Raw genomic sequence first — 22,795 nt, forward strand, 5'->3', positions numbered from 1 at the left:
TGAGCTCTGTCCACAGAAGCCATCAGTTGCCATCAAAAAGTATCAGAAATACATACAGCTGAACCTGTTCTAACTGAAAGCATAAGAACGGCCCTACTGGGTCAGACCAAAGGTCCATTTAGCCCAGTATCCTGTCTTCCGACAGTGGCCAATGCCAGATGCCCCAGAGGGAATGAACAGAACAGGTAATCATCAAGTGATCCATCCCCTGTCGCTTATTCCCAGCTTCTGGCAAACAGAGGCTATGGACATCATTCCTGCCCATCCTGGCTAAAAGCCATTGATGGACCTATCCTCCATGAATTTAACTAGTTCTTTTTTGAACCCTGTATGGTCTTGGCCTTCACAACATCCTCTGGCAAAGAGTTCCACAGGGTGACGGTGCATTGTGTGAAAAAAAAACCAACAACTTTGTTTTAAACCTGCTGCCTATTAATTTCATTTGGTGACCCCTACTTCTTGTGGTATGAAAGTAGTAAACAACACTTCCTAATCTACTTTCTCTACACCAATCATATCTCCCGTTAGCCGTCTCTTTTCCAAGCTGAAAAGTCCCAGTCTTATTGATTGCACCTCATATGGAAGCCGTTCCATACCCCTAATCATTTTTGTAGCCCTTTTCTGAGCCTTTTCCAATTCCAATATATCTTTTTTGAGATGGGGCGACCACATCTGCACACAGTATTCAAGATGTGGGCACGCCATGGATTTATATAGAGGCAATATGATATTTTCTGTCCTATTCTCTATCAGTTTCTTAAATATTCCCAGCATTCTGTTTGCTTTTTTCACTGCCACTGCACATTGTGGATAGTTCTCTGAAAATATCCACTCAATGACTCCAAGATCTTTTTCTTGAGTGGTAACAGCTAATTTAGACCCCATCATTTTGTGTGTATAGTTGGGATTCTGCTTTCCAATGTGCATTATTTGGCATTTATCAACATTAAATTTCGTCTGCCATTTTGTTGCCCAGTCACCCAGTTTTGAGAGATCCTTTTGTAGCTCTTCACAGTCTGCCTGGGTCTTAACTATCTTTAGTAATTTTGCATCATCTGCAAATTTTGCCATCTCGCAGTTTACCCCTTTTTCCAAATTATTTATGAATATGTTGAATAGGACTGGTCCCAGAACAGACCCCTGTGGGACACCACTATTTACCTCTCTCCATTCTGAAAACTGACCATTTATACCTACCCTTTGTTTCCTATCTTTTAGCTAGTTACTAATCCATGAGAGGACCTTCCCTCTTATCCCATGGCAGCTTACTTTGTGTAAGAGCCTTTGGTGAGGGACCTGTCAAAGGCTTTCTGAAAATCTAAGTACGCTACATCCACTGGATCCCCTTGGTCCACATGCTTGTTGACCCCCCTCAAAAAATTCTAGTAGATTGGTGAAGCATGATTTCCCTTTACTAAAAACAAATTATGTTCATCTCTATGTCCGACAATATTGTTCTTTATTATGGTTTCAACCAGTTTGCCCAGTACTGAAGTCTGGTATAGAAGCTGATTTAAATGATATGTTACAGACTACAGTTAGTAGTCCTGCAATTTCACATTTGAGTTCCTTCAGAACTCTTGATGAATATTATCTGGTCCTGGTGACTTACTGCTGTTTAATTTATCAATTTGTTCCAAAACCTCCTCTAATGATACCTCTATCTGGGACAGTTCCTCAGATCTGTCACCTAAAAAGAATGGCTCAGGTTTGGGAATCTCCCCCACATCCTCAGCCACGAAGACCGATGCAAAGAATTCATTTAGTTTTTCCGCAATGGCCTTATCGTCCTTGAGTGCTTCTTTAGCACCTCTATCATCCAGTGGCCCCACTGGTTGTTTAGCAGGCTTCCTGCTTCTGATGTACTTAATTTTTTGCTATTACTTTGAGTCTTTGGCTAACTGTTCCTCAAATTCTTTTTTGGCCTTCCTAATTGTATTTTACATTCATTTGCCAGTGTTTATGCTCCTTTCTATTTTCCTCATTAGGATTTAAACGTCCATGTTTTAAAGGATGCCTTTTTGCCTCTCACTGCTTCTTTTATTTTGTTTAGCCATGGTGGCTCTTTTTTTGGTTTTCTTACTATGTTTTTTAATTTGGGGTATACATAGCCAGAAACACTGTGTGCATCCCCACTTCTGTGACTGTGGGGCTGACAAGTAAGGGCACTGTTGGGATACACCTTTCACACAGCAGGATCAGAGTGTTCCACCTAGTCATATATGGGTGTGAAAGGTGTCATCCTCCAAAACTCTTCAGCTTTGGGAGTTTTTGCCAATTTTATACTGGAGGCTTGAGACCCAAGAATGACAGTCATGGAGACGTTATCCTTTAAGAATTGAAGTTGTAATAGAAAACACGTCACCGGCAAATTTATAACAAAGTAGAATAATAATTGTGAAGAGAGAGATTACTGGCATTTAGCTTTGGTATTTGGAGTAATGGATTCAGGAATCCCAAAAGTTTAAGATTCTATTCTTCAGAAGGAACTGGAAATCTTCAGAAAACATGCTTCAATTTTTAGAATTTACCTAGTAGAATTTTGAGGAAAAAGAGGAGATGATTGCACAAAATGGTGAACTGGAGTAACCTGTGTGTGAGCACTAGAACATGAATCATTTTTTCCTTATGCCATTACAGTAGTGGGGGGGTTGGATAGGGGTCCCGGGAGGGGGCGATCAGGGGACAAAGAGTGGGGGGGTGGATAGGCATCGGGGTAGTCAGGTTAACGGGTGGGGGGGTTGGATGGGTCAGGGATTTTAAGGGGGGTAGTCAGGGGGTGGGAATTGGGAGGGGGCGGATAGGGGGCAGGGGCCAGGCTGTTTGCGGAGGCACAGCCTTCCACTACCCAGCCCTCCATACCATTTCGCAACCCCGAAGTGGCCCTCGGGCCAAAAGTTTGCCCACCCCTGTGATAGCCATATGTGGCTGTTAGCAATTGTCAAAAGTTACATCCAAAATGAATAGGTAGATCTCTCCCAATTTAAAGAGGAATCATGTAAATTAAATCCACAGAAAATTTTATTAGGCAAAAAAGTTGTTTCTTCCAGTTTTCAAACTCTGGAATCCATTCCAATACCTTAAACCTTTTCCATGTCAGTGAGAGTTGGTTAAACTTGTAATGGACTTCCTCCTAGTCTACAAGCCAGCCACAAATCAAGCTCAGAGAAGCCCAGATGGAATAGCAAACAACCAGAGTTCATCCCTTCACCTATCATCTTGGAGTAATTGAGGTGAGGAAAGGCAAAATGCTGAACTTTGAGCCAGTGGGGGTGTTGCCATTTATTTTAATGGGAGAGAGATCTTACCCTTAAAGCTTCCATGGAGAGAAAACAAACGTGCAAAGTCCCTGGCCTTCCTTTCCCCACTTAACTTTGCAGTATTTCCGGTGAACTTTTTTGTTGTTCCTTTAAACACAGATTAACAGCATTCATACTGCTCATGCACTGCACACTTCCTCCTGCTTTAAGGATCTTCTGAAACAGTTGCTAGCTGTGCTAGGCGGTGGAGTCTAGATGTTGGAGTATGGCATTTGTCATTTTCATTCCCGTTACCATCACACCAACATACCCACCTTGTGCAAGTACCGCTCAGAGTTAAGTATACAAAATGTTATCAGCCCTAGCTAATTTCTTCATTTCAGTTAGCTCATTGGTCAAACTTAGAAAACAGACTGTAAAGCTGAACTGTGAATATAAGAACACAAAGTCAAACAGAACAGAAGTCTATATAGCACACCTACTCGTTAGATACAGCTCACTCAAAGCCACAGGATGAGTATCACTCAATTTTAACTGCAACACAAATCACAAACAGAAGAGAAAAAAAATAACCTTTGAATATCCTGTTAACATCTTCTATTTTATCTTTTGAAGCAAAAGCACTATTCACTCCTTAGATGCAAGAAATATATAAAGTGCTTCCCTGAAATTATGAATATGCCATCTCATTTGGTCATTAATCTTGCTGTTCAGTTTACTGTTGCTTTTTTCAATACAGCAGCTGCTCAAAACAAACCACAATGCTTTAGCTTCTGCTTTGTGCACACTTCCTCCAAGTTATTTACTTTCTTTTGTTGAAAATAGGAGGCTTGCACAGAGTAACTAACACTAGTTTCACGAATCTTAGCATATAGTGACAGAAAAAAAATATACAGTAGACCTTTAAAAAAATTGTTTTATTCAATGTCTGAACACTGTAGAAAACCTAAGCATCATTACGGAGATTCAATAGCCTCTCTGTAGGTAAGATGGCACCCAACTTCCATCAAAGCCATATTTTAAAATCAGTGTTATATATTTTTTTCCTAATAATGTTCAGGTAGGAAGTTGTTCTGAAGGCATTAGAATTATAAATACTTCACTAATATTTTGTAAAGTTAATATATTAGCTTTATTCCCTACTAAACAGGATCCTTTAAGAAAATATTGATAGCAAAAGCAAGGTAAGATATATGAACAAAACATGGCCCTCTTTCTCCATCTCCACCTCCCTTTCCAAAAAGCCCATGATTCAGAATTTAAGAAACCCTATGGGATGAATTAAGGATTTATTTGTACCATGAAAGCATAAATGTTTATATTAATAACATGGGTAATGGAAGAACACACTAACCAGTTCTTTTTCAATACTAATAGAGTTGAGTATCAATTATTTGTGTATACTTATTATATCACTCAAAATATACTCCACAACTCTATAGCAGTCTTACAGTCACATGAGTGGGTTTTTAAGGAGCACTGAATACTTGGTGCAATAGAGAAAAACTAGTACAATAGGGCAGCAGAGCTATTTAGTATAGAAGATCTAATGGTTAAACAGGACCCCCACTGCTACAAAAGCATGCCCCCCCCCCTCTCTCCTCTGCTCTATGAGTTTGTAAGTTCTACCGCCAACACCTAGTTACTTTGTCCTGTGGCTGGGGATTTTCCATTCTCCAAACCCTAGTCCGAACTGAGAAGCTGGAGACAACTGGTTTCCCCCTAGACTTCAGCTATCCCATTGCTCTGTCTGGGCCAGGGTTGACCCTTTCAAAAGACGGACTTGTAGACTGCCCTTCCTTGATGACAGGTTTCAGAGTAACAGCCGTGTTAGTCTGTATTCGCAAAAAGAAAAAGGAGTACTTGTGGCACCTTAGAGACTAACCAATTTATTAGAGCATAAGCTTTCGTGAGCTACAGCTCACTTCCTCAGATGCATATCGTGGAAACTGCAGCAGGCTTTATATATATATACACAGAGAATATGAAACAACACCTACTCCCACCCCACTGTCCTGCTGGTAAGCTATTACCAGCAGGACAGTGGGGTGGGAGTAGGTATTGTTTCATATTCTCTATGTATATATAAAGCCTGCTGCAGTTTCCACGATATGCATCTGAGGAAGTGAGCTGTAGCTCACGAAAGCTTATGCTCTAATAAATTGGTTAGTCTCTAAGGTGCCACAAGTACTCCTTTTCTTTTTGCCCTTCCTTGTGTCACCACCCCTAGGACTTGCAAACCAACACAGAACTAAAAAGACAGGGACCACAACTAGCCCCACATTCAGAATGGAATTTGCAGCCCGAGACTGACAAACTGAGTCCCCAATATCAAACAGAATTTGTAAGTTAAATACAGACAGATTCTCTAAACCAACACACCATGTCATCACCTTTTTAGCTTGCCTTTCACTATCACATCAAATGTAATCTTCATCCTCATCTTCAAGACCTTTAACTCCACCTCTGCCTACATATCCAGCGGTTTCTTATTACGGTTGTCCCCTCCCACCAACTATATCAGCTTTCTTGTACATTTGCCTACTCTTCCCAGAATCATTTTTGTGCCATTTTTCACACTTCCATATACATGGAATGCCCTCCCAATTCTGGTCTTTCTAGTTTATTGTTGGCCGCCTCATCACTGACCCTAACTCATTCAAATCCCTTCTTCTTTCATGATGCTCATAAGCAGAGAGTCAATTTTAAGTAGTATTAGATAAACTAAGTGGAGCCATGAAGGTGTGCGCATATTTAAACTAGAAAACCACAGGATATAGCTGTATAAGACAGACATCACAGTCCTCATCACTAAATTAGCGTAACCCTTGTTCTTCCTCTACCTCCTTTAGTCATCACACCCAAAATTAAGTTTTAATTGGTTCAGTGCAAGAAGATAGGTATTGAATGGTACAAATAAAAGACTAACACTCTTATGGGCACTGTAATAAACAAACTTAAAGCAAAACAACCCAACCAACCAAACCACGCTACTAGTAGTAAGGCAGGCATACTTCAAGTTTTTACCAGTTTGAGAAGTATTACCAGTTTTATCAGTGTTCTCTATTCTATATAGAGAGAATGCCAGAAATATTTAGACTCTTAAAATGAAAGAAGCATTTTAAAATTTAGCCACTAGATGCTAAAAAAGTCTGCCAATGTTTAAATATAGTAAAAGAACAACAATGGTTTAGAAAAACTCCCATTCACTAAACAAGATGGAAAATTACATACTATTGAGATTATGGCCTAAACTAACATTATGCAATGTTTATCTCCAAGTCCCTACTTCTTCATATAAACTAAAATATACAGTAATCTTGAGAACACTGTGGCGTGACTTATCAGTATTTTCATTTTGCATGTGTTGTATACACCACATTAATAAAGTATCTTTGATAAAAACAGATGTAAGCCTTAAGTTATTTACCTGGGTCCAGGTCCCCAGTCATCATCGAAGTGTGAACGCAACTTCAACGTTTCTTCCTTGAGGGGTTGATATGTCCTGTAATAAGACAGATACACATCTCAAAAGTGGAATTTAAGTTCTTTTTACCAAGTACTCCATGCCTTCGCAATGACATTTCATGCACAGGGGAAAGGCCAATCCAACCAAAACTGGACTTGTTTCCACTCTTCAGAAGTCAGTGTATTATCTTTGGGATTCCTAGTGCACATGAGAAACCATATGCCTACTCCCATGAGTACGATAGCTCAAGATAGTCTCTTGAGCTCACGAATAGGAAAAATATATAAAGCCAGATGAAATCCAGTTCATTTTCATTTTCAAGATCATTTTGATCTGGCTTGGTTAACAGAAATAGAGGTTACTTTAAAGTAATGCCAGACAGATACAAAGTATTGCATTCTTGTTCTCAAAGGCATCATCCTTTTGATGGTGAAAAGCCACAGTGATGTGCATATTAATCAGGACAGTCCCAAGCAGTTGTTCCCCAAACTTTTGAAAACTGAGTAAGGGAAATGAAACCAATAGCACCCATCTTCATCCTTGCCACGTCATTAAAAGTCTACTTATTTTAATTCTTAATCTTTTGCAGTCCCCCACATACAGTAAACACTGGCACAGAGTAACAAAATGATTAGGGTGGTCGATTAATCGCAGTTAACTAACACGATTAACTCAAAAAAATTAATTGCGATTAATCACAGTTTGAATCAAACTGTTAAACAATAGAATACCAATTGAAATCTATTACATATTTTGGATGTTTTTCTACATTTTCAAATATATTGATTTCAGTTACAACACGGAATACAAAGTGTACAGTGCTCACTTTACATTATTTTTATTACAAATATTTGCACTATAAAAACAACAAAATAAATTGTATTTTTCAATTCACTTCATACAAGTACCATAGTGCAATCTCTTAATCGTGAAAGCGCAACTTACAAAAGTAGATTTCTTTTTGTTCCATAACTGCACTCAAAAACAAAACAACGTAAAACTTTAGAGCCTACAAGTCCACTCAGTCCTACTTCTTGTTCAGCCACCCGCTGAGACAAACAAGTTTGTTTGCGTTTATGCGAGATAATGCTGCCCACTTTTTATTTATGTCACCTGAAAGTGAGAACAGACATTTGCATGGCACTTTTGTAGCCAGTACTGCAAGGTATTTACATGCTAGATATGCTAAACATTCATATGCCCCTTCATGCTTTGGCCACCATTCCAGAGGACATGCTTCCATGCTGATGTCGGTCGTTAAAAAAATAATACATTAATTAAATTTGTGACTGAACTCCTTGTGGGGAGAATTGTAGGGCTCCTGCTCTGTGTTTTACCCACATTCTGCCATATATTTCATGTTATAGCAGTCTCGGATGATGACCCAGCACATGTTCGTTTTAAGAACGCTTTCACAGCAGATTTGACAAAACACAAAGAAGGTACCAATGTGAGATTTCTAAAGATAGCTACAGCACTCGACCCAATATTTAAGAATCTGAAGTGTGTGGCACATGCTTTCAGAAGTCTTAAAGGAGCAAAATTCCAACGTGGAAATTACAGAATCTGAATCGCCAAAAAATAAAATCAACCTTCTGCTGGTGACATCTGACTTGGATGATGAAAATAAACATGCCTCGATCTGCACTGTTTGGATAGTTATGGAACAGAACCCATCATCAGCATGGACGCATGTCGTCTGCAATGGTGGTTGAAGCATAAAAAGACATATGAATATTTAGCATATCTGGCACGTAAATATCTTGCAATACCAGCTACAACAGTGGCATGTTAACGCTTGTTCTCACTTTCAGGTGACACTGTAAACAAGAAGCGGGCAGCATTATCTCCTGCAAATGTAAACAAAATTGTTTGTCTGAGTGACTGGCTGAACAAGAAGTAGGACTGAGTGGACTTGTAGGTTCTAAAGTTTTACTTTGTTTTGTTTTTGAATGCAGTTATTTTTTGTGCATAATTCTACATTTGTAATTTCAACTTTCATGATAAAAAGATTACACTACAGTACTTGTATTAGGTGAATTGAAAAATACTATTTTATTTCTACAATGCAACTGTTTATAATACACTTTGTATTCTGTGTTGTAATTGAAATCAATATATTTGAAAATGTGGCAAACATCCAAAAATATTTACATAAATGGTATTCTATTATTGTTTAACAGCGCAATTAATCGCATGATGAATTTTTTAACTGCACAATTAATTGTGATTAACTTTATCGCTGAAAAGCCCTAAAAATGATCTTTGCAAAGCGATGTCTTATTTCTCTTTTTTTGTTTTATGCTATCATATTAACAAACACTATACACTAGGTCACAATTTAAATTTAAGCACCTAGTTTCTCCGTGTTTGAGAAGTATTATGCAACTGCTTTATACTGCAAAAGGACTAATTCTCCACCGCTTTCATCTGAGGTTTCCAATAAGTGTTGTAAACAAACATTCAACAAATTCTACAATCCTGTCAGGTAGGCAAGAGTTTAAGCCTCAGTTTACCCACCAGTCAAATGCTGTTAAGGAAATAAGGCTTACTGAAGTCCATGATTCAGTGACATGGTGTAACCGGGCACAGATGCACCCAGCAGCTGCTCCTGCTGGTCATCCTTGGGAATTAGCTCACCAGCCTCTGGAACACCCTCTGCCGTCTGGTAATCCGCCTGTCACTAGCCCCCGTGCCCCTCCCGGACCCGGTGCCGTTTTGTCTGGGGTGCTGCCCCTCAGGCTCAGGGTCTCCCCACCCAGGGAAACCCCCCCCTACCCACTATCCCCACTTCACCTCAGTCTTGGCTACTGCCAGTCCTCACTTAGCCCCGCTCCCTGGGCAGACTGCAGTGTATCAGCCACTCATCACAGGCGATGGGTTTGGACCTGCTGCCTCTGCCTACCCATGGGCTTCCCCCTGCAACCCCAGTACCTATTTGGCCTTACTCTAGGCCTACAGCTTTGGGGGTTTCCAGGCCGGAGCTCCCCAGCCCCTCTGGCCTTCCCCCAGCCCTGCTCCACCCCAGGTACTCTCTCAAGCTCCCCAGCAGCCAGGCCCTTCTCCCTCTAAAGGCAGAGAGAGACTGACTACTCCTGGCTGCCCTGGCCTTCTTATACAGGCCAGCTGTGGCCTGACTGGGGTATGGCCCAGCTGCGGCTACTTCCCCAATCAGCCCAGCTTCTAGCCCACAGCCCCAGCCCTCTCCAAGGGCTGGCTTTTCAGCCCTTCAGGGCAGGAGTGAGTGTCTACCCCACTACACATGGCTAAAACCTGAAGGACCTACCATGGCCGTAACCAGTACAGGGCGAGTGGGGCAGCTGGCCAGGGCGCAAAGCTACAAGGGCGGAAAAATGGGGTAGAAAAACAGTAGAGGGTGCAAATATGCTTGCTTGCCCGGGGCGCTAAAATGCTTAGTTACAGCTCTGGGACCTAGTTCAAATTCTTTGTTCTAACTATAAAATCATATACCCTTATCTATCATCTTTTGGTATGCAGAAAAAAAAAATGTACTAGCTCACACACTTGAGTTTGTCACATACCTGTCGTCCAGCACATTACACATAAATTGTTCATCTTCTCCAAATTTATATGACCTATCCAAGCAGCAATATCGGCTGATGCAGTTTCCACAGCAGAACTGTGGGCAGGATTTTTCAGAATATGTGCGTCCATCAGAATCTGTGTATTCCCTACAATATTCACCCAAAGCTGAAAATAAGGAAATAACCAACAGTCAGACATTTAAAAATCAAACATGTTTGGATGTATCTACATTAGCTGTCAGCTCATCTAGTATCATATAATCATAGAAAATTAGGGTTGGAATAGACCTCAGGAGATCATCGAGTCCAACCCCCTGCTCAAAGCAGGGCTAACCCCAACTAAATCATCCCAGCCAGGGCTTTGTCAAGCCGGGCCTTAAAAACTTCTAAGGACGGAGATTCCACCACCTCCCTAGGTAACTCATTCCAGTGCTTCACCACCCTCCTAGTGAAATAGTGTTTCCTAATATCCAACCTAGACCTCCTGCACTGCGACTATTGCTCCTTGTTCTGTCATCTGCCACCACTGAGAACAGCCGAGCTCCATCCTCTTTGGAACCCCCCTTCAGGTAGTTGAAAGCTGCTATCAAATCCCCCCTCACTTTTCTCTTCCGTAGACTAAACAAGCCCAGTTCCCTCAGCCTCTCCTCGTAAATCATGTGCCACAGCCCCCTGATCATATTCGTTGCCCTCCGCTGGACTCTCACCCATTTTGTCCACATCCTTTCTATAGTGGGGGGCCCAAAACTGGACGCAATACTCCAGATGTGGCCTCAACGGTGCTGAATAGAGGGGAATAATCACTTCCCTCAATCTGCTGGCAATGCTCCTACTAATGCAGCCCAATATGCCGTTAGTCTTCTTGGCAACAAGGGCACACTGCTGACTCATATCCAGTTTCTCATCCACTATAATCCCCAGATCCTTTTCTGCAGAATTGCTGCTTAGACAGTCAGTCCCCAGCCTGTAGCAGTGCATGGGATTCTTCCTTCTTAAATGCAGCATTCTGCACTTGTCCTTGTTGAACCTCATCAGATTTCTTTTGGCCCAAGCCTCCAATTTGTCTAGGTCACTCTGAACTCCATCCTTACCCAGTGTATCTACCTCTCCCCCCACCTTATTGTCATCCGCAACATCATATCAGAATGTAATAAATACTACTTCAGTTGTGTCTTCTAAATTAATGATTTCCATCAGAGCTAAGGTGAGTTCTTAGCCTTCAGTCTTTCCATTTATAATATGCTCTCTCCAACCAAGATAGGTTAGCTCTCTCCAAGTGTTCTCCCAGGCACATAAAGGAGAAAACTGTTTGAAAATAAAATTATAGACATTCCTTGTAGTGTTATTTTCATCACAATGGCGGCTAGCAAATACAGCAATGACTTTCAAGGATCATGGTACCAACTTTATCAGCCAATCAGGGCTCTTCTAAAAATGCTGCATGAGTACCAAAATCAGTGTTAAAAGAAAAACTTTTAATAAAATCTTTCCAGGTATTTGATTTGATGCACAAGATGCATCAGAGTAACATGTACTATAGATTCAGATGCCCACATGGATCTGTATCTTTTAAAAAGCTATGGGGCAAATCCCAATCCTACAGAATTCAATGACAAAAATCTTTCATTGACTGGTCCCCCCAGTTTTCAAGGTGATCTGCAAGAATTTTATGTTATGTTTTGTTTTGTTCGATGTTGTTCCTTTTTCTATCTATCATGTATAAAGAATGAAAGGTTTATTTTATGGTTTTTCCTGCACGTTAACTTTAGAAATATAATAAAGACATCATCTGGTCTCTCCTTTGGCTAGGGGGTTTCAGAGGTGTTCTCTGAGCTTTCACAGCTTAACTCAGGGGTGGCCAACCTAAGCCTGAGAAGCAGCCAGAATTTACCAATGTGCATTGCCAAAGAACCACAGTAATACGTTAAAAGAAAAGGAGTACTTGTGGCACCTTAGAGACTAACCAATTTATTTGAGCATGAGCTTTCGTGAGCTACAGCTCACTTCATCAGATGTTTACCGTGGAAACTGCAGCAGACTTTATATACACACAGAAATCATGAAACAATACCTCCTCCCACCCCACTGTCCTGCTGGTAATAGCTTATCTAAAGTGATCAACAGGTGGGCCATTTCCAGCACAAATCCAGGTTTTCTCACCCTCCACCCCCCCACACAAATTTACTCTCCTGTTGGTGCTAGCCCATCCAAAGTGACAACTCTTTACATAATCAAGTCGGGCTATTTCCTGCATAGATCAAGGTTTTCTCACATCCCCCCCACCCCCATACACACACAAACTCACTCTCCTGCTGGTAATAGCTCATCTAAACTGACCATTCTCCAGGTTTAAATCCAAGTTAAACCAGAACATCTGGGGGGGGGGGGGTAGGAAAAAACAAGAGGAAACAGGCTACCTTGCATAATGACTTAGCCACTCCCAGTCTCTATTTAAGCCTAAATTAATAGTATCCAATTTGCAAATGAATTCCAATTCAGCAGTTTCTCGCTGGAGTCTGGATTTGAAGTTTTTTTGTTTTAAGATAGCGACCTTCATGTCTGTGATTGCGTGACCAGAGAGATTGAAGTGTTCTCCGACTGGTTTATGAATGTTATAATTCTTGACATCTGATTTGTGTCCATTTATTCTTTTACGTAGAGACTGTCCAGTTTGACCAATGTACATGGCAGAGGGGCATTGCTGGCACATGATGGCATAGATCACATTGGTGGATGTGCAGGTGAACGAGCCTCTGATAGTGTGGCTGATGTTATTAGGCCCTGTGATGGTGTCCCCTGAATAGATATGTGGGCACAATTGGCAACGGGCTTTGTTGCAAGGATAAGTTCCTGGGTTAGTGGTTCTGTTGTGTGGTATGTGGTTGTTGGTGAGTATTTGCTTCAGGTTGCGGGGCTGTCTGCTTCCCCCTCGGCTCCCAGTGCCTCCTGCCCACCGGCATCCCCACCGATCAGCACTTCCCCTGCACCTCCCAATCAGCTGTTTTGTGGCCTTCAGGAGGCTCTGGGGGGGAGGAGAAGGAGCAAGGGCACTGCAGACTCAGAGGAGGGCGTGGGAAGGGGTGGCGTGGGGGCAGGGCCTGTGGCAGAGCCAAGGGTTGAGCAGTGAGCACCCCCTGGCACACTGGAAAGTTGGTGCCTGGAGCTCCAGCCCCTGAGTCGGTGCCTATACAAGGAGCCGCATATTAACTTCTGAAGAGCCACAAGTGGCTCTGGAGCCACAGGTTGGCCACCCCTAGCTTAACTGAAGGTATGGGGTGATTCAGCTTTAACCAAGCCATCACTTCTCTCCAATTTTTATTATGCATTGGCGCTAGGTAGGCAATTTATATGATCCAACTTAAAGTCAAAGTAGTTGAGAAGGCAAGGGATTTTAAGTCTGGTCTCTTGTGAAGTCAATTTCACAGTTAGAGTACAGAGTCTCACATGATAGAAGAGACCTGCATACCTACTGTTAAAAAACAACAAACAACAACAACAACAACAACATTGCATACAGTTTACATATTTTTATACCTAAAAGACAGTTCAGTTCATCCTTCCCATTTTAAGGTCATCTTTAATATTTTGGCAGCTCACATTCTGGAGGCTGATAATACTTCACTCCTTGCATCTGAGGATTTCAAGAAGCTTTACAATTTATCAGGTTCCACAACATACTTTAGAGTTAAGTATTAGTGTGAAGACCAGGGATGCACATTTTGTGGGCAGAGGAGAGAACTCCTTGATACTGAACTATTTTTGTTGTTTCAAGATATATTTCTGTTAATAGTCTATACGGTTTTGACACTTTCTTTAGCCATATTTTAAAGCATCCAGTATAACCACATGTCAGGACCTGTTATTTAAAATAAATTTAGTTAAAAACAAAAAACCTATGAGAACAGTATTACTGAAAGATTGAAACTGTGGCGACCCCATTTCACCCAACTTAATATGGCAATAAATGAGATGGTAGGGACTATCCCATTATTGGACTTTTATGGTTTTAGGTTTGTCTCCTTTTGATTGGATCCAGGATTTAGAGATTACCTTACCTCTGAGAAGAGAGTAACCAGACTCGTTGTTGCAACATGGAACTGAGAACAATATTTCCTGGTTTCTATTCCCTGCTTGACATTTGTGTTGACTCACTGTTTAACCATGTGAACGTTACAAATTATGTGTCTCAGTTTACCATCTGCAAACCAAGGGTAATATCATATTGTGAATTAACAAATGATGGTAGAAAAATTTGCCCTTAAAGCACCTTTTTATCTGAGGATCTCAAATTATTTCAGTTGTTATTGTTCCTCTGACAGTCTGTATCTTCTGAATAAGGATGTTGAGTTATTGTACATTAAAATATTAAATTAACATATTTTATTAAGAGATTAAGAAGTTATTACTGTTGTATTTTAAACGGATTCTGCTGTAATTTAAATAATCTCTCCTCTCTCTGTTTCCCTCATTACATGGTTCTCCAATACTAATCTTCATCTGAATATTTTATCCATCTCTAATTCTGAGAAATAACTAACAACACAAAAACCAAAACCACCACCCAGATATGAAGACTCAGATATATTCAAAAGGTAACAGGAAATTCTGGTTTATTAATGCCTTCTAAAGACTTCTGCAAATTGTGCCCATATGATCTCACTTCTGGTATAATGGTTTTCTTATTGAATGAAGAAATATGTTTGTGTAGGAAGCAAAATCATAAACTGTTCTCCTTCCTCTGTCTAAAATAAGGAATTGCAAAGCAATTAAGATACTTCCACATATATTACTTCTGTGTTGCATAAAGACAAAAACAAAAGGGTTTATCCAGGATTACCACAGGCCTGAGTACAGAGGCAAACAAATTGTAGAGTGTTAAAATAAAGGCAGAAGAGGTACATTCTAATCTATACTAAATTAAAATAGACAAGAAACACATTTGCAGGAAGGACTACTATAACAATGTAAATTTATTGTTTAATTTAACTGCAAGGTATAATAAACTACATATGATCCTCAGTTATTTTCAACTCCCTGTTATTCCCAAGGCCCTATTAATTTCATTGACAAATGAGTTTATTTAAACTCAGCTGTCAATGATAACGTCCTCAGCTTCATTACTAATTATTTCGACCACATTAACGCCCACAGTCTAGATTGTGCTAGGTGTTCTTTAAAATATAAGACAGTTCCTGCTCTGAAGAGCTTAAAATCAGGTGGGGGTGGGAGGGAAGGGATATAACAGAGTGGTCAACGTAACAGCTAGGAAGCACAGTTGCCAACTTTCACATGGTAAATAAACACCCTGACTTTCACAATAAGCCAAAAATCAAGCTAATCCCATTGCAAAACAAGGCCAAAACAAGCCAATCCCTAAGAACCCCAACACTCTATGTGGCTAGATCCCCCCAGTGTGCAGTCTGGGACTGTGGAGGGCCCGCTGTGCGACCCTGACTCTTCCCCCCCCTTACCCCTGCTTGCCGGAGCCGATAAAAAAAAAAAGAAGCAATAAGCTACAAGCCAAAAACTAGCCAACACGCAATTCACAAGCCAATTAAGCTTAAAACAAGCCCAATTTCTGTGTTTTTTTCATGAGTTTGGCATGTCTGCTAAGAAGCCTATTGGTAGTTCTCCTTTTTTGAATTGCATCAACTATCCCCAGATGTTCTTACCTAAAAATCATCTAATTTAGCTGAGTTATTTGATGGGACAATTCCCTGATAAAGAGTTTATCCAATCACCAATTACTACTGTTCAAGAACAGATTCATGTCAGTATAGTATTCATAGTTGTTACCATAACTCCTTCAGGACCACTCCTAACAGATGTTTTTTATTATACTGTCAGTAAGTCAATTTGGACACAATTCATAGCTAACTTGATTAATAAGCTTAAAAACATATCTGTGAATATTCCTCTCTCTCCCTCCCCCCCAAATGAATTGAACTAACTTGCACTGAGAGTGATGACCTTGATGTAAAGGAAAAGCTGAGGCTCCTTTAACTTTGACTTTTTCCTGAGCTCCAAGCCAGCTAGTCTTCCTAATTAAGCTCCTTTCCTGTAGATATTTTCCATTTATGCCTGATGCCAGATCAAAAGTTTTCTTTGCATGAAATAGATTATTAGAGCTGTATGAAAAATTTAAAACCAATTTTGTAAACCTTGACATTTATGTGTTGATTTTTTTGGATGCCCAATCTTAGTTACCTTGAAAATGCTCAATTTCCATAAGTACTAAGCACCCCCCTTCTTTAAAGAAATGGGTCCCTTTAAAGATTTCTAGTACTAGCAAAAAAATAATAAATAAAAATGAGGTCCCATAAATCACTAGTCATGTTTGAAAATCTTAACTAGATTAGTGTTAGTCACCAGTGTTATTTGTGACTGTAGTTCTTCCAAATTAATATCATGATATGACATTAACAGCCTTGTGACTTTTTTGCTCAGTAGTTTACTCAGAACATGTTACCACTGTAAAAAAATAAAAGAGAAAAATAAATTCCCAAACCAAAAAACACTGCAACAAGGTAGCACAAGGTAAAGTGCATCTTAGTTTTCACATGTTAAACCATTACTCCCCAAGATCACTGATGTTACTAAAACATTCTCTTGGGGAACCATAGCCTTCTACCGCAGTTTCTTTTTTGTTTTGAAAAAGAGAGTTGTTTGATGTTCTGAACATTTTTGTTTTTCTAATTCTTGTGGTAAAGGGGCCTTAAGACATCTTGACCAGGTACCCCTGCTCAACGGCAGCCAGTATATTTTCTGAAGAGCCCCAGGGCCACTTGCAAATATGCTTCTGGTCTATTTGAGCTTCCCATGTATTAGGACAAACAGGAAACTGGACTGGATGCACAGGAGAGGGTTTTTACATTAGCAGCTGTTTGTGGGGAGGGGTGGAATCCTACCTAATGTTAATACCTAAATGTTTGGGACCAAACATGCCACAACATTTATATTCAGAATGAAAAGATGTAATATTCAATATTGTTAAGAAATCGATCAGGAATGAATATGTTCATTACAATTCCTGTGAAGTCATCTAGTCACCCCTTCTCAGTGCCTAGGCCAAGGCAAGATTGTTTCCTATGATACTCTCCAAAGCTTCATCTAGTTTTAAATGACTCGGCTATTACGGTGTTCATTGATCTCCTATGGAGTCTATTCCATGATCTAATGGATCTCACTGTCGAGAAAGTGTTTCCCAGTATCTAGACAAAGTTTATTTAGTCCTTGCTGCCGAGTAAATACTGAGTATTTACTATTCTCCCGCCTTGCCTCCCGCAAGTCCCTATTACAGCGGTACCAGTAGCTGGGGCGGCGAGCCTTGCCTTTACTGCCCCTCCTGTATTTATGGGAGGCTGAAGAGCGAGTGTCGCCCTGACGGGGACATTTGAAGACAACAAGACCAAGCCCCCGACAGCACTGAAATTAGCTCCTCCCGCCCCAGCCAGGCGCGAGGGGGGGCTCCCTAGCTGGGACGGCGGAGTTTGAAAGGAGGGTTCCCAACAAGGTGCCCCTGCCAAGCGCCTCGGGGAGCAGCACCTCCGCGCCCCACACTCCGGTTCACCAGGAGCAGCCCTCACGGGGCCACCCCAAGCTCTGGCGAGCGGACTCTGCTCAGCCCGGCCGACCCCCGCTCGGCACTCACCGCCGGCCTGCAGGAGCAGGAAGCTGAAGGCCAGGAGGCTACAACCGCTTGCGGGAACCATGGATCCTGCCTCCGGGGGACAGACGGCAGCCGCTGCTCGGTGGTGGGTCGGTGTGTGATTGTTTTTCAAGCGAGGTGGGGGAGCGCCCCAGAGCCCCGGCCTCCGTTCGCCAGAGACGCCCCTTGCCTGGCTGAGGGGAGGAGTAACGAGCGTCTGCCTGCCGGCCTACCAGCTCAACGCCCCCTTCTCCTTCCCTTGTGGGGGCGGTCCATGCACGCCCGCCTGTAGCCTGAGGCGCCGCGGGCGGTAGCAGAAGCCCTGCCCCGACCCACTTGACCTGAGCTGGACAAGGCGGGGCGGGGGGAGAACTGAACTGGGCACCGGGATGCCTGGGTTCATTCCCCCCCCCCCGCGCCACAGAGCCCTCTGTGCCTCGGGACCTTCGCCAAGGCAATCCTTCCTCTCGAGGAAGCTGGGAGATCCAGGCTGCAACTTTAGCTGCGGATTGAGGCAAATTATAGAACCGGTCCCTTTGGTCCTGTGCCCTTTTGAGCTGGAGGGTGCACGCTGGCAGTGTTTAAAACATGAGGAGAGCGGGATCGTAACACTCCCCTCCGTCAAATTCCCCTCATAGGATTAGAAGGGACCTCAGAGAGAGCTGGCTCTTCGCGCATCCCAGCCCCAGAATTCAAAGAGCTTTAGATGCAGGGTTCCAGTGTGGGCACTTTTCTTTTTAGTTTCCCCTGGTGCCGGAATAAGTATCAGTCCTAGGGTGGTTTTATTGTTTATCATGGAGTTTAGTATAGGAATCAAGTAAACATGGGTCAATCCTTCAAATAATAAATATTTGCAGTTGCAGACTAAGTTCACACAGGTGCTGCTTCTTATTTACAGTGTCACCAGAAAGTGAGAACAGGCATTCCCATGGCACTTTTGTAACCTGCATTGAAAGCTATTTGCGTGCCAGATATGTAAATATTTGTATTCCCCTTCATGCTTTGGTCACTATTCTGGAGGACATGCTTTCATGCTGATGGTGCTTGTTAAAAAAAGAAATTGTTAATTCAATGTGATTGAACTCCTTGGGGGAGAACTGTACCTCTCCTGCTCTGTTTTACCCACTTTCTGCCATATATTTCATGTTATAGCAGTCTTGGATGATGACCCAGCATGTTGTTCGTTTTAAGGACACTTTCACTGTATGTAGATTTGACAAAACGCAAAGAAAGTACCAATGTGAGATTTCTAAAGATAGTTACAGGACTCGACCCAAGATTTAAGAATCTGAAGTGCCTTCCTCTGAGAGGAACGAGGGGTGGCACATGCTTTCAGAAGTCTTAAAAGAGCAACACTCTGATGTAGAAACTACAGAATCCAAACCACCAAAAAAGAAAATCAACCTTCTGCTGGAGGCATCTGACTCAGATGATGAATATGAACATGTGTCGGTCCACACTGCTTTGGATTGTTATTGAGCAGAACCCATGATCAGCATGGATGTATGTCCTCTGGATAGATGGTTGAAGAATGAAAAGACATATGAATCTTTAGCGCATCTGCACGTAAATATCTTGCAATGCCGGCTGCAACAGTGCCATGCGAACGCTTCAAGTGACACTATAAACAAGAAGTGGGCAGCATTATCTCCTGCCCATGTAAACAAATTTGTTTGAGTGATTGGTTGAACAAGATGTAGGACTGAGTGGGCTTGCAGACTCTAAAGTTTTACATTGTTTTGTTTTTGAATGTAGTTATTTTTTGTGCATAATTCTACATTTGTAAGTTCAACTTTCATGATAGAGAGCATTGTACACTTTGTATTCTGTGTTGTAATTGAACTCGGTATATTTGAAAATGTGGAAAACATCTGAAAATATTTTAAATAAGTAGTATTCTATTATTTTTTAATTACCCGCTTAATTTTTTTAATTGCGTGACAGCCTTTATTTTGAGCTTTTAGCGTTTGCATTTTCAAGCATCTCTACAACCACAAGGACTATAAACTTACTTCATTCTAAATGCAAGCTTAGAATCACATTTAGTGACACAGCCTTCTGGGACCTGGACGGTTGGGAAAAATACCCATACCAAATATTGCAAGACTTGCAGTAAAATTGCATGAGTTGCCAAACACTTGTTTGCACGTACACGAAAGCTTGATTATTCTATGCAATGCGACAATGTTGGTAGCAAAGGCTAATTTAAGATTTTGAAGGCCACCTGTGACCTTTCTGTGGAGCACAACAGCAGCCTTTGAGCTAACCTCAAATCCCCCATTTCTAATTCACTTTGCTATGGGTATCTGCACTGCCTGCTTCTATATGGCAGGTGGTCCAACAGTTCTATTGGTGTTCTTTACAGCTGCAAAGATTTTCATGCAATGATTTGCTTATTTTAGTATTTTTCAAATGTACATTGATTTTATCAAATAAATGCCTTTTTTGTAGATTCATTTCAGTAAGTCATTTCCATAATACTGAATGGACATTAATTGCTTTGTTTCTACAAAGATAGTGTATACCATTTACCAGGTTGCAGTGACTTTGGTGTAGGGCGATGTGGTTTCAAGACAAATTTTTGAAGAGTTACAGTCGTTGCAAACCTTGTAAATGAAGTGGGCAGAGAAGACTCTTCCCTCCCCCAACCCAGTCTGTTTCACTTCCTTTTTTTACCCTGTCTTTAGGAGAGAAAAGTGTGGCAGCAGCTTTAAATGCTCTTTCCTTTTTGTAGTTGTATTTCTAAAAAGAAAGATCTGTATTCCATGTCTGAACCTTACTGTAGTTTTGTGGTTTGGGAGGTTTCAATTCCGGCTGCCCTTTTCTTGAACTCTCAGGTCCCTAGCCATCTGTGCAGAAGGCAACAATGATGTAATGTCAGCTATTGCTCTATTTATACCCTGCCATATTGGAGCAGGGAAGATAACTGAGTTACTTAAAATACAGACTTCCTTTACCCAGGATATTGTAGTTTACATTGCTACATAAAAATAGGGAAAGAAACCCTCATATTTAAAAGTTGGCTTTAAAATGGGGATTTTTGGATGCTGTACCCACAAAGCAGTGATGTTTTAGATGTCAAACCATAATAATAATCTCAAACTACAACAAAGTAGAATATCCTGATTAATTAGAAGGTTAGAAAGAATAATACCAATGTGGTATCATTAAGTGAAGTGATAACAGGCCCCTTTCCTCTAAGTGTATTTTTAAAACACAGTATTACCATGATTAGCTGAATCAAAACAACAGAATTTACATAACCACACTGATGACACAGGTGCCTAACTCAAAGAAAATTAGATATAATTTTAACAATAGTGAGTTAAAATCTACTGAAATAAAATAAGCAGAGAATAAGTCCATGTAACCTAGATTCCAAATCAATTTCCAAGCTCATAAATGAAAAGTTGATGTGGAGTGGAATCCAGTCCCCCCCCACAACCACCCACACACATTTGAGCCTGCGGTTGAATTCGTAGGCCATCCCAAAAGTGAGGAACACCAACTATGGAAGCAGTGATTTGGTTGGCATAGCACTTAAGAAGGTTCATGTTTCCAGTAGATCCTGGATAGACAAGGGGAAGGGAATAGAAGAGGAAGCAAAAAGTAAAGTTATTCTTTAGCTTGCATGCATTGCAGTATTGCACGTACATTTTCTAACAGTTTTCCTTTAAAAGGTGCTAAAATAATGGTGCCTATACACAAAAAGCATGTCTACAGGATTTTGGAACTGGGGCAAAAGTACAAGGGCCAAAATTTCACATAATGGGCTAGATTCAGTTTAGTTTTCACCAGTTTCTGCCAACATGATCCAGGGCCTTTTGTGGTAGAATGTCCTCCTTTGGAAGGGGGGTTGTAATGACAATGCACCTGCAACCCACCCATCCAACAGAGGGCTTTTAACAACCTTGGCTTGGGTAATGGCCTAGGCAGCCTCCACCTGCAATGTTCCAACCACACTTCAGGACTGTTGCCATAGCACTATCCCTAAGGGGTGTGATGGCAAAAATACCTGATCTTCCTTTAGGAGCGCATCCCCACTGGGTCAGGAAGTGGAATTTACACTTGCCAGCAGTATTTGGGGTAACAAGTTTATTTACTACAAGTCAGCATGATTATTTTTTCTTCCACACCCCCTTCCCAGGTAGTATATAAAAGGTATTTGCATCTCAGGACAAGTGCACCTCCCATGCATAAAATTGTGTTAAAGGAAGTATTCTAATTAAAATAATTCATTGCATCAAGATAACGGTGTGCAAATTACTACAACCCAGCCACTAAGCCAAGGATAAAACACATTTTGTTGAGATAAAAGCATAATACTGTTCAAGGAAGCCAGGAGTCTGAGTCATAACACCTAGGATCCACCTGCTCTAGCCCTCCAGGAGTTTTTCACAAAGTGAGACTAAGGGGAAAGTTACACAAGTCAAGAAAAAAAAAAAGGGCACAAAATCTAAACTACCACAACATGAGCAAACTCTTCACCACCACCATTATGCATGTGAATCAGAAAGGTAACACTAGAGTGTATCTGGAACAGGCATCTACACTAACTGAACCACTGCAAACAGCAGTTATGTAGAGCATCCACACTAGCCATTTTGTTCCAGATGCACAATGCACCACATCCACATATGGAAGCACAGTTGGGTGTATAGGTTGTTGTGTCTTAGCCCAGCACAGCTCCTTTGAACAAGTACATTATATCCACTGTCTATTTAGACTTCTTGACCATTGTTTGTTACACTGAATGTGTCAGTTCTTTCCTGAAAAAAATCAACAACAGTACATGTGTGTCACCAGGATCAGCGACTATGCAAGCACAAGCATGCAGCAGAGTAGATGCCATGGAAAAGACTCATCAGCTCCC

The 22,795-nt window shown here is 41.3% G+C and overlaps 1 protein-coding gene across 1 annotated transcript in view; it reads right to left on the bottom strand.

The window, feature by feature from the left end:
• SHISA5 (shisa family member 5) overlaps positions 1 to 18,174 on the bottom strand; it is a 51,359-nt gene extending 33,185 nt beyond the window's left edge. Inside the window, exons 1-3 of the mRNA XM_073352378.2 lie at positions 17,926 to 18,174; positions 10,272 to 10,440; positions 6,691 to 6,765 (exon numbers count right to left, since the gene is read on the bottom strand). Of these exons, the coding sequence (XP_073208479.1) occupies positions 6,691 to 6,765; positions 10,272 to 10,440; positions 17,926 to 17,986 (305 nt within the window). The 5' untranslated portion in view covers positions 17,987 to 18,174. The remainder of the gene's footprint in view (positions 1 to 6,690; positions 6,766 to 10,271; positions 10,441 to 17,925) is intronic.
• Between the last annotated feature and the right edge of the window lie 4,621 nt (positions 18,175 to 22,795).

Source organism: Lepidochelys kempii, chromosome 7, assembly GCF_965140285.1.
Source record: "Lepidochelys kempii isolate rLepKem1 chromosome 7, rLepKem1.hap1, whole genome shotgun sequence".
Classification (NCBI taxonomy): Eukaryota; Metazoa; Chordata; order Testudines; family Cheloniidae; genus Lepidochelys; species Lepidochelys kempii.